The sequence below is a fragment of the Tamandua tetradactyla genome, chromosome 1 (genome assembly GCF_023851605.1).
Source record: "Tamandua tetradactyla isolate mTamTet1 chromosome 1, mTamTet1.pri, whole genome shotgun sequence".
NCBI lineage: Eukaryota > Metazoa > Chordata > Mammalia > Pilosa > Myrmecophagidae > Tamandua > Tamandua tetradactyla.
In genome coordinates, this window is record NC_135327.1 from 41,680,127 (window position 1) to 41,697,100 (window position 16,974).

Consider the following 16,974-nt stretch of genomic DNA (forward strand, 5'->3'; position numbering starts at 1 on the left):
GGGTGGCTAGAGCTCTGCATACCAACCTTGCTGTGGTCCTCCTTTGGGCCTCACCATCACCGGGGACAGCCGTGGGCTTTCCCTAGCAACTGGAGCCCACTCTGCCTACATGCAGAGCACCAGGGCGAGTGGAAGTGCCGGGGAGGCAGCAGTCCCAGCCCAGGAGCAGCCCTCGATGAAAAGCAATGGGAGTTGGTTTAAGACTTGCATGACCACTAAGGTAACTTTCCAGAAACCAACAACCTCCAAATGGGTCCCTGGCCCAGATAAGTCCTGAAACCTAGAGGGCCCAGCCTCTCCAGAACATCAAATAGTTCCATCTCCCTGCCCCATATGACTGACAGCCCCTTCCAACATGAAAAATGGCCATTAACGCAAACACCCCTAATGAGGGTGAGAAAGATCAAAGGTGATGGTGGAGTTATACACAGATAAAGTAGGGTTTAACAAATGAATATGATCGCTGAATCATTACATTGATATTTTAGTATCCAGTATCTTAGAGCAGCTAGAAGTAAAAACCTAAAATTGTGGAATTGTAACCCATACCTAACTCTGAATCTGTTCTACAACTAACTGTTGTGCTGTGCTTTGAAATTTTTTACTTTTTTATATATAAGCTATTTTTCACAGAAAAGAAAAAAAGTCAATTGTGATGATAATAAAATATTCATTCCTTCTAGCCTCCTATATTCTGGAAAAACTAGAAGGAAAACTCTGAGAAGATGGAATGGTAGCCCATGACAAACTCTGGGATCTGTCCTGTAACTACTTGTTGAAGAGTGCTTTGAAAACTATTGCTTTTTTCTTTCTTTGCTTTGTATATAAGATATATTATACAATTACATAAGTTAAAAAAAAAAAGAAAGAACAGAAAAGGACTCACATGGCTGCTCTACTGGGACAACTCTGAGGCATGGTCCACACCGTCTTCTAGAGCTTCCCCATGTGGGTGAGCCTCGAATGCCCACATAGGAAATCTGCTCTCAACAAGCTCTGTACTGGCCCTTCCCCTTCCTTGCCTCATTTTCTTGCTCCCCAGTCGGCTGGGGTCATCTCCCCGGGAAACTTCTGGAGCAGCAAACTTGGCTTCCCCTGACCACCCAGCTTCCCCCACCCACACTTGTGCACTTCCACCTTGGAAATGTGAGCCCCAGAGGAGAAGGAACCCTGCTCAGCTTGCTGGCTGCTGTCCCCAGTGCCTAGAGCCAGAGGTAATGTCCAGAATATTTGGAAATACAGCAAACAAGCATGGCAGGGGAGGAGCCAATCAGAGCAGAGCCTTTCTCGGGTCCTGCAGTTCCTTCTGGTTCATACAGAGAAGAACACTAAGCACCAATGTAGACGTTCCACCTTCTCTTTTTATTCTTCAGGAATGGTAGCTGGCCACACCCCAATCCACAGGGTTGTGCATAGGATAGTTTACAGATGTAGTAAGGAGACCAAGCAGTCGGCATTGAGACAGGCTGATGCTCCTGAGCCGTCTGGGTGGGCCCAATGCAAGCACACGAGCCCTCAGAGACAGGAGAGGGAGGCACAAGGCAGAGATTCAAGCACCAGCAAGGCTTGGGGCACCATCACTGGCTTCAGACATGAAGGGGCCATGTGGTGGAAACTGCAGGTGGTCTCGAGGAGTGGAGAGGGAACCCCTGTCAGCAGCCAGCCAGGAGATGGGGGCCTCAGGTCCACAACCTGCGAGAGCCTGAAGCAGCCTCCAGATGGAGTGCCAGCCTGGGGCCCCTTGAGTGGAGATTCTCAGTAGAGAAGTCAGCTGAACCAGCCCAGACTCCTGAGCAATGGAGGGTAAGGCAGCCAGCAGGCACTGTTTTAAGCAGCTAAGTATGTGGTCATTTGTCGCACGCCAGAGACAGCCAGCACAGGGTCCTTTTGACCATTTACTGTGGGCAGCTGTGGCCCTGAACGCAGCAAAGCAGGCCCAGCTGGAGATGAGATCAGTGCAGGCTCGACAGCAGAGGCTTCCACAGTCGGCATCAGGGTCAAGGAGGTGATGCCGGCCGACACTGTGTAGACCAAACAAAATGCATCCAACCCAGATTTGACCTTCTCAGGCACAGGCGGGTAGGAGAGAGAAAGCAGGAAGGTCTCTGGAGTAGAGCACAAGTCTGTAGAAAGCCCTGAGTGAGGACTCTCGGAGGCTGTGGAGAGCCAGAGCAGGTCCCCCCTTACTCTCCTGTAGGAAGAATAGGAACTTGCATCCATGGAAAACCCACCTTCTCAGTGAGAAGGTGTGGGGAGGCCCATCGGCCCCATTTCTGAATGAGGAAACTGAGGCACTGAGAGGTTAAATAATTGCCTGTGATTGCACAGACATGAACTGGTGACCCTGTGCTCCAATCATAGTCCTTTCACTGGATCTGGGTAGAGCCCAGAATTGAGTGTTTTCATTTCTTTCAATAAGGGGGCACTGGTCGGGCCGGCCATGGCCTGAACTCTCCTGCCCTGGTTTGTTCACCAGCTTTCCCTCCTATGCCAGGCTTCTGCTCATCTGTCTCTCCAGCTCCTGCCATGGCAGCCACTGTGCCTCCTGCCACTCCCTCACCACCTTGACATCTGGCATTACAGATTCTCTTCTCACTGCTCACTCAGCTTCCCGGTTCCAAATTCAAAAGAGAGGAGTCTAATTGGTTTAGGTCATTTTTTAGTTCCAAGTTATAACAGGTCAAAGGTCACTGGCCAGCTGCTGGGGATTGAATTGTGTCCTCCACAAGGGCATGTTCAAGTCCTAGTGCTGGGTCCACATGGTGTGGACCCATTTGTAAATCGGATTTGAAGTGATTAGTTAAGGTGAGGCCAGATGAAATGATGGGGGGGGGGGGGGGTTAATCCCTATGGCTGAAGTCCTTATAAGCAGAAGAAACTGGACATGGAAGAAAAACCCAGAAGTCAGAGCAAGCAACAGGTGTCCCCAGGTGGAGGAGGCAGAATGTAAGCCAGCACCAGGAGGCTACAAACTCCAGGTGAAGGCATGGTCTGCTGATACCCCGAAGTGGACGTCAAGCCTTCAATATTGTAAAACGATAAACTCCCGTCATTTACGACCTGCACTGTGTGGTGTTTGTCATAGCAGCCTGACCTACAAAGATGCCAGCCTACAGGGTAGGTCTCCCTTTGGTCATGTGCCAGCCCAGATATGACCCTTTGTAACCTTCCTCTTGCCCTCTGCACACCCTGCCCTATCCAGGCAGTCCCTGCCTCAGGCCCATCAGCCGAGGCTGTGACAGTTGCGTGGCAGGAGCAGGACAACTCAGGGGGCAGGACCTAGGACAAGACACTTCTCACAAAAATGCATATGGACCTAGCAGCACCCAAAGCCCTGCCAGCCCTGGGCCTGACACTCATATTATGGCTTCACCAAGCAGCTAGACCTGTCTGCATAAGCCCTCATGACAGGTCTTCCAGAGCAGCCTGCCTTGTCTGGGACACCCACAGCTCCCTGGGAGGGGCCCTGGCAGGACGGCCGCTGGATCCTCTGTTTACTGACCCAGCGAGGGAAGCAGCGGGGGGTGCACCAAGCACAGACCAGAGTTTCCCACTCACCTCCCTGAGCCGCCCCTCACCACAGCAGAGTATGTGTGACCAAACGGTCTCTTCCTTTCCCACACAGGTCGTTAGCAGCAAGTCCTTGCTCTGCCTTTTCTAATACAGAGAACTTAAAAGACCTCTGAAGGGCCATCACAATGAGTAAGGGGTTGGAAATCTAGATGTAGCATGAGGTTAAATGACTCATTTGGCCAGGAGAAGGGTAGAGTTATGGAGTCCCCTTCAAGAATGCAATGCACAAAGCCCCACATTCTGATTGGAGGGTGGCAGGTTTTTTCAAAAAGCAGCTTTACTGATCCTCATAAACTACATTTTTATATATACATACACGCACACACAAAATGTATATAGTGCACAATTTCATATTTTGACATATACACCCATGAAACCATCACCCTCACGTTTCCTTTAGATCCTGTGTGTTCCTTCCCTCCCGTCCTATCCCCAACCCATGCACCTGTCTCCACGTAACCACTAATCTTTTTTTCTGTCACTCTGGTTTGCATTTCCCAATATTTATATAGGTGGAAATTATATTGTATGCACTTGTTTTTCTCTCACTTCTTTCACTTGACATAATTATTTTGAGACTCATCCATGTTGTTGTGTGTTTCAATAGTTTACTACTTTTTATGGCTGAGTAGCATTCCACTGTGTGGACAATCACAAATTGTTCATTCATTCACCTGCTGATGGACATTTGGTGTGTTTCCAGTTTGGGGCCATTAGAAATGCAACTGCCATGAACATTACTGTCCACGTCTTTGGACACACCTTTTCTTTTCTCTTGGGTAAGTACCTAAGAATGGAATGACTGGATGGTATGGCAGGCATGGGTTCAAGCATGGCAGTTTTGATGAAACTTCCATGCAGTTCTCACAGTGTCTAGACTGTAGCTACAAGATCAAGGTACCCATGGGTCACACGTGAACCAATGACACACACACTCACCTACAGGCAGGTCACATTAGGGAGCAGCCAGCTTTACCCTAGGCCTCCCAAACAATGTGTGGAAAGGACTCCCAGAAGGGAAAATCTCCCCAATGGCCTTTGATTTTGTAAAACATTCAATGCACAAGCTCCTGACAGCTCTGGAGTTTCAAAAATGGCCCTTGGAGGAGGGTTGTGTAGTCTGTCTCCAGGAGATCCTTTAGATAGTGCTACCATGTCATTGGTCAAGAACAGAATATTTAGGGTCATTAGTGAAAGCTGCAGCATGAGCTAAAGCAGAGGTCTTCAAAGGAGGGTCCCATCAGCATCACCTGCAAACTCATCAGAAATGCACATTCTCCCCATCCCAGATCAACAGAGCAGAAACTAAGGGTGGCCTCCAATCTGGACTTGAACCAGCCTTCCAGGTGATACTGGTGCATGGCCTAGAACATCTTTCAAGCCCTCCGATTCCCCTGGAATCTGAATTAAATTGGTAAGAAATGATGATACACCAAGAACATCATCCTCTCCACTGCCCTGAGAGGCAGTGCTGTTCCACCCAGAGCTGGGGGTCCACCCTTAGAACCCAACAACCCTGTGTTGCAGGCACCTTGTAGGACCAAGTTACCAAGTAGAATACAGACGCCCCCCACCCATCCCCATCCAAGTATCAGTTACCATTCCTTTCTGCAAAGCACCAAACTATAAAGAAAACAAAACAAAAACCAATACAAATTCTCAGTAACTCGATCACTGGAGCATTAAAATCCAACTGTCACATTCTCCCATTTCTCTATGTGGCGGTTTCACCCTGGAAAATTATGGCCTAAAGGAAGCTAAGAAAAGAAAAAGACAAAGATTTTAAGTGATACACTCCAACGCTCTTTACTGCTCTAGAACCCTCACTGCAAATTTACACATCAGCAGGAAAATTAATCAAACTTGAATAGGAAGAATTTGAGTAAAAATATTGGATACTTTTTGTTTTAATCTTCAGTTTAAGCATGATTTTCACTCAACATAATTGAAGAGACATTCTGCTCATTTTCTTGTTGTACTTGCATGCTTAGAACTTAGCCCAGTCTTTGAAAACCCGCTCCAGCTTCTGTCCAAGCAGAACTTTGCCACTCACTTTGAATTTGCCGGCAAGGAACGCCTTCTGCGGGTTCATTTTGCCCAAAACCAACTCCATAAAGACAGACTCAGGGATTGTGAAGACAGTGTCTGCGGGGAGCCTTGCTGACCCTGGGTACATGTCCCCAGAGCCATTTTTCAGGTCAACAGTCCACTGGAAAATCATCTTCCCATCCTTGGTGATGTCCAGCTGAAAGATGGCATTGACTTTCTTTACCAGCTGGGCCCCCACTTCTTTGATGTGACGACTAATGTCCTCAAACACGGGAGAGCTCTGGAATTCCGACAGCTCTAGAGGGCGTGGCACGGCAGGGTCCCGGGTGGCACTCAGCTCCCTGAATGGGCCTGCCTGTGGCCCATCCCCCGCCTTGATCTTGGGTAGGTGATCAATTCGCCTCCACATCTTACTATGCTGGTCCTCTTGACCTTGCTGACTGGTTGGCCAGCAGTCGTGGCCATATTAATACCCACAGGCCAGATTGTGACATCAAAGGTAAGGCCCAAAGAGGGGCCTGGGGCTGGTATGTGTGCTACAGTCTCATTGGCCAAACAAATGTGAAGATGTGACCTGGGGCAAGGGGGACTAAGGGAATTGTGAGGCTGATCCACACACCCCAAAACCAGTGGGGATGTTGGCCCCACAGGCCTAGAAAGGTCTGGCTCCCATGATGAGGTAAGGGACAATGGGCACAGAAGTTTCTTTGGTGAACTGAGTTCTGTTTCTCCAATTCAGGGATCCCCTGGTACGCAGCAACTCAAGTTGGGTGGACAGCTCACTCTCACTGCTTTAAAGGGAATAGTCCTTAGGGCACAGATCCTGGTGCTGGAGTTGGCTTTCTCTGGTTGCTGGCAGAGGGGGAAATGCACTGAGAGCAAAACAGCTGGTTGGAGAGGAAAGCAGCACCAAGGCCTGCATCAGAAACTTTCTGGAAGCACAGTGAGAAAAGAGAGAAAGAGAGAGAGAATATTGAAGATGCTGCTGGTCTTATGTGACAATTATACACAATAATATTTCCCTACACATATATTAACACATTTAATCCACATTACAACCCTAAAAACCAGTACTATATCCCCATTTTACAGATGAGGAAACTGAGGCAGATAGCAGTTAGGTGATTTCCCCAAAGTCACACAGCCAGTAAGTAGTGCAGCCAGGTTTGAACAGAGGAAAAATGATTCTAGACAACTTTTTAAAATTTCATTTTTATTTTGAAATAATTTCAAACTTACAAAAGGTTGCAAAAATAGTACAGAGTTCTCATATACTCCTCACTCGGCTTCCTCAAATGTTTCATCTTATGTAACCACTGTGCAATGATCTAAACCAAGAAATTAACATTGGCACATTATTAATTAATCTGTAGATCTTATTCAAATTTTGCCAATTGCTTCACTAACGTTAATTTTCTGGTCCAGAATCCAGATTCTGGTCCAGGATCCCATATTGCATTTAGTGTTATGTCTACTTGGTCCCCTCCCATCTGAAACAGTTCTTTAGCCTTTGTCTATTCTGACCTTGATACTTTTGACAATACTAGGCAATTATTCCATAAAATGTCACTCAGTTTGGGTCTGCCTGGTGTTTCTCATGATTAGAGTGGTATCATACATCTTTGGAAGGAGTGCCACATGGGTGATCTTGTACCCTTCTCAGTGCACCACAGCACAGGAATACGACATTGATACATCCCATTACTGGTGATGCTGACCTTGATCACTTGGTTAAGGTAGCATCTACCAGACTCCTCTGTTGCAAAATTACTGTTTTCCCCTTTGCAATTAATAAGTTTCTCATGTTGTGAGATTTTGCAGATATCCCATTTCACATCATACTTTCTTTTTCCCACTAAGTTTTGCATCCATACATGGTCCATACCTGCAATAATCACTGTGATGGTTGCAAATGGCCAATTAAAATCCCATCATTCACTTTAGATTTAATGATTAGAATCCTGCTGTAAGGAAGAACTGTCCATTCTCCCCCCATTAATTAGTTCAATTATATATTTATATTAGTTCATTAGTTCAGTTACATATTATGTTAGGATGGACTTGTGGATATTTATTTTATTCTGTGGATCATAATCTATTATCATCATTATATTCTTGCTCTAAGTATCCCATCTTTGGCCATTGGAAGCTTCATCAAGTTGATGCCAGTGTCCTTTTCTACAACATTCTGCCTCCTGTATGTAAGTGATATTACAGTAAATGGAGTTGCTGGTAACTTGGTTCTCTCTAAGAAGGACACAGAAGAATAAAAAAGGCTTTCATGCATTTGCAATGATGGATGGGCTAGGATTTTAATTTCTCAGTTCCTAAATCAAATACCATATCATGGGTTGGCTTAACAAGAGGAATTTATTGACTCACAGTTTCAGGAGTTAGGAGGCTTGCTTCCTACCAGAGGAGGTATCTTCTGACAGGTCTGCAATATGTGGGGGTCCTTAGCTTTCCATTCCATGGCAATGCATATGGCAATGTCTCCTCCTTTCTCTTCTGGGTTCTGTTGACTTCCATCTTTTTGCTTCTCCTGCAGCTTCTCTTCCATGTCCAATTTCCTTGTTTATAAGGACTTCAGCCATACTGGACTAAGGCCCAGCTGCATTCAGTTTGGGTACACCTTAATAACATCTTCAAAGGCCCTATTTACAAATGGGCTTACACCCACAGGATCAGGGTTTGGGATCTGAGCATGTCTTTTATGGGGACATCATTCAATCCCCAAAGCTGGTATTATCAACATGGGGCAATTAAACAAAATCCAATTGCCTCCTAAGATTAAATCTTTCTCATAAGGTCACCAGGTATGAACAACTGCATATAGTATTTGGAAATGAAGAGGCAGACAATTTCCCAACAAGTCTACTGTGAACAACCAACAGAGAAGAAAAAAGCCCCACCAAGTCCAATAAATTTAAGAAGCTTAAATTATTCAAAACACTTTGTTGGGTCATAAAAGAATGAAGTTGGAAATCAATAACAGACAGAAGGCCAGAAAATTCACAAAGATATGGAGGCTAAACAATACACTATTAAGCAACCAGTGGGTCAAGGATGAAATTACAAGACAAATCAGTACATATCTCAAGGCAAATGAAAATGAAAATACAACATATCAAAAGTTATGTGATGCAGCAAAGGCAGGGCTAAGTGGGAAATCTATTGCCTTAAATGCCTACATTAAAAAAGGAGAAAGAGCAAAAATTGAGGAATTAACTGTTCACTTGGAAGAACTTGAGAAAGAAAAGCAAACTAACCCTAAAGCAAACAAAAGGAAAGAAATGAAGATTAGAGCAGAAATAAATGAAATCAAGAACATGAAAACAATTGAGAAAATCTACAAAATCTGAGGTTGGTTCTTTCTAAAATCAATGGACCTTAGCTAGGTTGACCAAAAAAAAAAAAAAAAAAAAAAAAAAAGGAGAAGGGATGCAAATAAATAAAATCAGAAATGGAAGAGGAGACATAGCCACTGACCCCACAGGAATAAAGGAGGTAATGAGAGGATTCTAGAAGCAACTATATGCTAATAAACTAAACAAGGAAGATGAAATGGACAACTTCCTAGAAGAGTATGAACAACCAACATTGACTCAGGAAGAAATAGACAACCTCAATCACAATTCAAGAGACTGAATCAGTCATCAAGACGCTTCCAAAAAAGAAAAGTTCAGGACCACATGGCTTCACATGTGAATTCTACCAAGCATTCAAGAAAGAATTAGTACCAATCCTGCTCAAATTCTTCAAAAAAATTAAAGAGAAGGAAAGCTACCTAACTCATTCTATGAAGCCAACATCATCCTAATACCAAAGCCAGACAAGGATACTACAAGAAAGGAAATTACAGACCAATCTCTTTAATGAATATAGATGAAAAAATCCTCAACAAAATAATTGTAGATCAAATCCAGAAGCACATTAAAAGAATTATACACATGGCCAAAGGGGAATTATTCCAGGTATGCAAGGATGGTTCAACATAAGAAAATCAATTAATGTAATATACCAAATCCACAAATCAAAGCAGAAAAACTACATGATCATCTCGATCACTGCAGAAAAAGCTTTTAACAAAATTCATCACCCTTTCTTGATGAAAACTCTTCAAGGGATTGGAATAGAAGGGAACTGCTTCAACATGATAAAGGGAACATAAGAAAAACCCACAGCTATCATCATCCTCAACAGGGAAAGACTGAAAGCTTTTCCCCTAAGATGAGGAACAAGACAAGGATGTCCACTGTCACCACTGCTATTCAAAATTGTGTTGGAAGTTCTAGCCAGAGCAAATAGACAAGAAAAAGAAATAAAAGGCATCCAGATTGGAAAGAAAGAAGTAAAACTCTCACTGTTTGCAGATGATATGAGACTATATGCTAAAAATCTAAAAAAAAAAATCTACATCAAAGCTACTAGAGGTAATATATGTGTACAGCACAGTGGCAAGGTAAAAGATCACACTAGTGATAAGCAATATGAGGAGGAAATCAAGAAAAATATCCATTTACAATAGCAACCAAAAGAATCAAACATTTAGGAATAAATTTAACAAAGGATATAAAAGATCTATACACAGAAAACTACAAGAAATTGCTAAAAGAAATGATGGAAGACCTAACTAAATGGTGGGCATACCATGTTCATGGACTGGAAAACTAAATATAGTTAAGATATCAATTCTGGGGACTTCCTGGAAGATGGCGGCTTAGTAAGACGCGCGGATCTTAGTTTCTTCTCCAGGACACCTACTAGGGGAGTAGAAACGATACAGAAAGCGCCCAAAGCCACAACAGAGATAAAAAAGACAGCGTACCCCATCCTGGAACGGCTGGCTGGCTGAGAGAAGCAGCTCGGGTGAGATCGCCGAGGCGCGCGGGCCTTACCGGGCGGGGTGGCAAGCGGCCGGAGTTACTCCCTTCCCCCTTCCCGGGCCGGCTGGGAGAATTGGAGAGGCGGTCCCCTGAAACCAAGGCGACTGGCGCCCACACCACGCGCAGCCCCGGACCAACTGAGAGAATTGGATCGGAAACCCCCAGGCCGCGGAGAACGGTGACCCCGTGACTCCCGGGGAACGTGCACTCTCTGGGGTGGGCCGCTGCCGCTGGCGCCCTCCCGCCACGCGTGTTGCCCAGGGCCGACTAGGAAATTCGGACGGGCTCTTTCCCTGGCTGCGGCGACCAGCAACCCTCCCTGCGTTCGGACCCCGGGCTGGCTCAAGCCGCTTCGGCTAGCGAACCCCCAGGACGGCGAGAGTTTTCCAAAGTTTAAGGTCCCACAGCACCTTTTACTGGTGGGACCCGCAGACAAACGTGTGCCACGAGCGCCACCTACTGGGCAGGATAAGAAAAACAGAACCCAGAGATTTCACAGAAAAATATTACAACCTTGCTGGGTCCAACACCAAGAGAAATCTGAATAAATGCCCAGACGCCAGCAGCAGAAGATAACTGTCCACGCTCAAAAGATTGAGAATATGGCTCAGTCAAAGGAACAAACCAATAGCTCAAATGAGACACAAGAGCTGAGACAACTAATGCTGAATATACGAACAGAAATGGAAAACCTCTTCAAAAATGAAATCGATAAATTGAGGGAGGACATGAAGAGGACATGGGCTGAACATAAAGAAGAAATAGAAAAACTGAAAAAACAAATCGCAAAACTTATGGAAGTGAAGGATAAAGTAGCAAACATAGAAAAAATAATGGATAGCTACAATGATAGATTTAAAGAGACAGAAGATAGAATTAGTGATTTGGAGGATGGAACATCTGAATTCCAAAAAGAAACAGAAACTATAGGGAAAAGAATGGAAAAATTTGAACAGGGTGTCAGGGAACTCAAGGACAATATGAACCGCACAAATATACGTGTTGTGGGTGTCCCAGAAGGAGAAGAGAAGGGAAAAGGAGGAGAAAAACTAATGGAAGAAATTATCACTGAAAATTTCCCAACTCTTATGAAAGACCTAAAATTACAGATCCAAGAAGTGCAGCGCACCCCAAAGAGATTAGACCCAAATAGGCATTCTCCAAGACACTTACTAGTTAGAATGTCAGAGGTCAAAGAGAAAGAGAAGATCTTGAAAGCAGCAAGAGAAAAACAATCCATTACATACAAGGGAAACCCAATAAGACTTTGTGTAGATTTCTCAGCAGAAACCATGGAAGCTAGAAGACAGTGGGATGATATATTTAAAATACTAAAAGAGAAAAACTGCCAACCAAGACTCCTATATCCAGCAAAATTATCCTTCAAAAATGAGGGAGAAATTAAAACATTCTCAGACAAAAAGTCACTGAAAGAATTTGTGACCAAGAGACCAGCTCTGCAAGAAATACTAAAGGGAGCACTAGAGTCAGATACAAAAAGACAGAAGAGAGAGATATGGAAAAGAGTGTAGAAAGAAGGAAAATCAGATATGATATATATAATACAAAAGGCAAAATGTTAGAGGAAAATATTATCCAAACAGTAATAACACTAAATGTCAATGGACTGAATTCCCCAATCAAAAGACATAGATTGGCAGAATGGATTAAAAAACAGGATCCTTCGATATGCTGTCTACAGGAAACACATCTTAGACCCAAAGATAAACATAGGTTGAAAGTGAAAGGTTGGGAAAAGATATTTCATGCAAATAACAACCAGAAAAGAGCAGGAGTGGCTTTACTAATATCCAACAAATTAGACTTCAAATGTAAAACAGTTAAAAGAGACAAAGAAGGACACTATATACTAATAAAAGGAACAATTAAACAAGAAGACATAACAATCATAAATATTTACGCACCGAATCAGAATGCCCCAAAATACGTGAGGAATACACTGCAATCACTGAAAAGGGAAATAGACACATCTACCATAATAGTTGGAGACTTCAACTCACCACTCTCATCAAGGGACAGAACATCTAGACAGAGGATCAACAAAGAAATAGAGAATCTGAATATTACTATAAATGAACTAGACTTAATAGACATTTATAGGACATTACATCCCACAACAGCAGGATACACCTTTTTCTCAAGTGCTCATGGATCATTCTCAAAGATAGACCATATGCTGGGTCACAAAGCAAGTCTTAACAAATTTAAAAAGATTGAAATCTTACACAACACTTTCTCGGACCATAAAGGAATGATGTTGGAAATCAATAATAGGCAGAGTGCCAGAAAATTCACAAATACGTGGAGGCTCAACAACACACTCCTAAACAACGACTGGGTCAAAGAAGAAATTGCAAGAGAAATTAGCAAATACCTCGAGGCGAATGAAAATGAAAACACAACATATCAAAACTTATGGGACGCAGCAAAGGCAGTGCTAAGAGGGAAATTTATTGCCCTAAATGCCTATATCAGAAAAGAAGAAAAGGCAAAAATTCAGGAATTAACTATCCATTTGGAAGAACTGGAGAAAGAACAGCAAGCTAACCCCAAAGCAAGCAAAAGGAAAGAAATAACAAAGATTAGAGCACAAATAAATGAAATTGAAAACATGAAAACAATAGAGAAAATCAATAAGGCCAGAAGTTGGTTCTATGAGAAAATCAATAAGATTGATGGGCCCTTAGCAAGATTGACAAAAAGAAGAAGAGAGAGGATGCAAATAAATAAGATCAGAAATGGAAGAGGAGACATAACTACTGACCTCACAGAAATAAAGGAGGTAATAACAGGATACTATGAACAACTTTACGCTAATAAATACAACAATTTAGAGGAAATGGACGGGTTCCTGGAAAGACATGAACAACCAACTTTGACTCAAGAAGACATAGATGACCTCAACAAACCAATCACAAGTAAAGAAATTGAATTAGTCATTCAAAAGCTTCCTAAAAAGAAAAGTCCAGGACCAGATGGCTTCACATGTGAATTCTACCAAACGTTCCAGAAAGAATTAGTACCAATTCTCTTCAAACTCTTCAAAAAAATCGAAGTGGAGGGAAAACTACCTAATTCATTCTATGAAGCCAACATCACCCTCATACCAAAACCAGGCAAAGATATTACAAAAAAAGAAAACTACAGACCAATCTCTCTAATGAATACAGATGCAAAAATCCTCAATAAAATTCTAGCAAATCGTATCCAACAACACATTAAAAGAATTATACATCATGACCAAGTAGGATTCATCCCAGGTATGCAAGGATGGTTCAACATAAGAAAATCAATTAATGTAATACACCATATCAACAAATCAAAGCAGAAAAATCACATGATCATCTCAATTGATGCAGAGAAGGCATTCGACAAGATTCAACATCCTTTCCTGTTGAAAACACTTCAAAAGATAGGAATACAAGGGAACTTCCTTAAAATGATAGAGGGAATATATGAAAAACCCACAGCTAATATCATCCTCAATGGGGAAAAATTGAAAACTTTCCCCCTAAGATCAGGAACAAGACAAGGATGTCCACTATCACCACTATTATTCAACATTGTGTTGGAGGTTCTAGCCAGAGCAATTAGACAAGAAAAAGAAATACAAGGCATCAAAATTGGAAAGGAAGAAGTAAAACTATCACTGTTTGCAGACGATATGATACTATACGTCGAAAACCCGGAAAAATCCACAACTAAACTACTAGAGCTAATAAATGAGTACAGCAAAGTAGCAGGTTACAAGATCAACATTCAAAAATCTGTAGCATTTCTATACACTAGTAATGAACAAGCTGAGGGGGAAATCAAGAAACGAATCCCATTTACAATTGCAACTAAAAGAATAAAATACCTAGGAATAAATTTAACTAAAGAGACAAAAAACCTACATAAAGAAAACTACAAAAAACTGTTAAAAGAAATCACAGAAGACCTAAATAGATGGAAGGGCATACCGTGTTCATGGATTGGAAGACTAAATACAGTTAAGATGTCAATCCTACCTAAATTGATTTACAGATTCAATGCAATACCAATCAAAATCCCAACAACTTATTTTTCAGAAATAGAAAAACCAATAAGCAAATTTATCTGGAAGGGCAGGGTGCCCCGAATTGCTAAAAACATCTTGAGGAAAAAAAACGAAGCTGGAGGTCTCGCGCTGCCTGACTTTAAGGCATATTATGAAGCCACAGTGGTCAAAACAGCATGGTATTGGCATAAAGATAGATATATCGACCAATGGAATCGAATAGAGTGCTCAGATATAGACCCTCTCATCTATGGACATTTGATCTTTGATAAGGCAGTCAAGCCAACTCACCTGGGACAGAGCAGTCTCTTCAATAAATGGTGCCTAGAGAACTGGATATCCATATGCAAAAGAATGAAAGAAGACCCATCTCTCACACCCTATACAAAAGTTAACTCAAAATGGATCAAAGATCTAAACATTAGGTCTAAGACCATAAAACAGTTAGAGGAAAATGTTGGGAGATATCTTATGGATCTTACAACTGGAGGCGGTTTTATGGACCTTAAACCTAAAGCAAGAGCACTGAAGAAGGAAATAAATATATGGGAACTCCTCAAAATTAAACACTTTTGTGCATCAAAGAACTTCATCAAGAAAGTAGAAAGACAGCCTTCACAATGGGAGACAATATTTGGAAATGATATATCAGATAAAGGTCTAGTATCCAGAATTTATAAAGAGATTGTTCATCTCAACAACAAAAAGACAGCCAACCCAATTACAAAATGGGAAAAAGACTTGAACAGACACCTCTCAGAAGAGGAAATACGGATGGCCAAGAGGCACATGAAGAGATGCTCAATGTCCCTGGCCATTAGAGAAATGCAAATCAAAACCACAATGAGATATCATCTCACACCCACCAGAATGGCCATTATCAACAAAACAGAAAATGACAAGTGCTGGAGAGGATGCGGAGAAAGAGGCACACTTATCCACTGTTGGTGGGAATGTCAAAGGGTGCAACCACTGTGGAAGGCAGTTTGGCGGTTCCTCAAAAAGCTGAATATAGAATTGCCATACGACCCAGCAATACCATTGCTAGGTATCTACTCAAAGGACTTAAGGGCAAAGACACAAACGGACATTTGCACACCAATGTTTATAGCAGCGTTATTTACAATTGCAAAGAGATGGAAACAGCCAAAATCTCCATCAACAGAAGAGTGGCTAAACAAACTGTGGTATATACATACGATGGAATATTATGCAGCTTTAAGACAAGATAAACTTATGAACCATGTAATAACATGGATGGACCTAGAGAATATTATGCTGAGTGAATCCAGCCAAAAACTAAAGGACAAATACTGTATGGTCCCACTGATGTGAACGGACATTCGAGAATAAACTTGAAATATGTCATTGGTAACAGAGTTCAGCAGGAGTTAGAAACAGGGTAAGACAATGGGTAATTGAAGCTGAAGGGATACAGACTGTGCAACAGGACTAGATACAAAAACTCAAAAATGGACAGCACAATAATACCTAATTGTAAAGTAATCATGTTAAAACACTGAATGAAGCTGCATCTGAGCTATAGGTTTTTGTTTTGTTTTGTTTTGTTTTGTTTTGATTTTACTATTATTACTTTTATTTTTTTTTCTATATTAACATTCTATATCTTTTTCGGTTATGTTGCTAGTTCTTCTAAACCAATGCAAATGTACTAAGAAATGATGATCATGCATCTATGTGATGATGTTAAGAATTAATGATTGCATGTGTAGAATGGTATGATCTCTAAATGTTGGGTTAATTTCTTTTTTTCCGTTAATTAAAAAAAAAAAAAAAAGAGAAGGGATAATTGGAGATGAAGGGATACAGATTGTACAACGGGACTGGATATAAAAACTCAGAAATGGACAGCACAATACTACCCAATTGTAATGCAATTATGTTAAAACACTGAATGAAGCTGCATGTGAGGTATAGGTTTTTTGTTTTTGTTTTTTTTTCTTTCTATTATTGTTTTAATTCTTATTCTGTTGTCTTTTTATTTCTTTTTCTAAATTGATGCAAATGTACTAAGAAATGATGAATATGCAACTATGTGATGTTATTAAGAATTACTGATTGTACATGTAGATTGGAATGATTTCTAATTGTTTTGTTAATTCTTTTTTAATTAATAAAAAAAATAAGAAAATAAAAAAAAAAAAAAAAAGATATCAATTCTACCCAAATTGATTTATAGATTCAATGTAGTACCAATTCAAATCCCAAAAACTTACTTTGCCAGAACAGAAAAACCAGTAACCAAATTTATTTGGAAGGGCAGGGTGCCCTGAGTAGCTAAAAATATCTTGAGAAAGAAAAGTGAAGTGGGAAGTCTCACACTACCTGACTTTGAAGCATATTATGAAGCTACAGTGGTCAAAACAGCATGGTACTAGCATAAAC

General features: G+C 41.8%; 1 protein-coding gene across 2 annotated transcripts in view; it reads right to left on the reverse strand.

Moving 5' to 3' along the window:
- Positions 1-5,353: 5,353 nt before the first annotated feature.
- The window catches only part of SCP2D1 (SCP2 sterol binding domain containing 1), a 35,968-nt gene continuing 24,347 nt past the window's right edge, over positions 5,354-16,974 (reverse strand). The window contains exon 3 of one of the 2 annotated variants that reach the window (XM_077114839.1): positions 5,354-6,554. In XM_077114839.1, coding sequence (XP_076970954.1) covers positions 5,561-6,031 — 471 coding nt within the window. In that variant the 5' untranslated portion in view covers positions 6,032-6,554 and the 3' untranslated portion in view covers positions 5,354-5,560. The remainder of the gene's footprint in view (positions 6,555-16,974) is intronic. The other variant, XR_013157177.1, reaches the window with a different exon arrangement.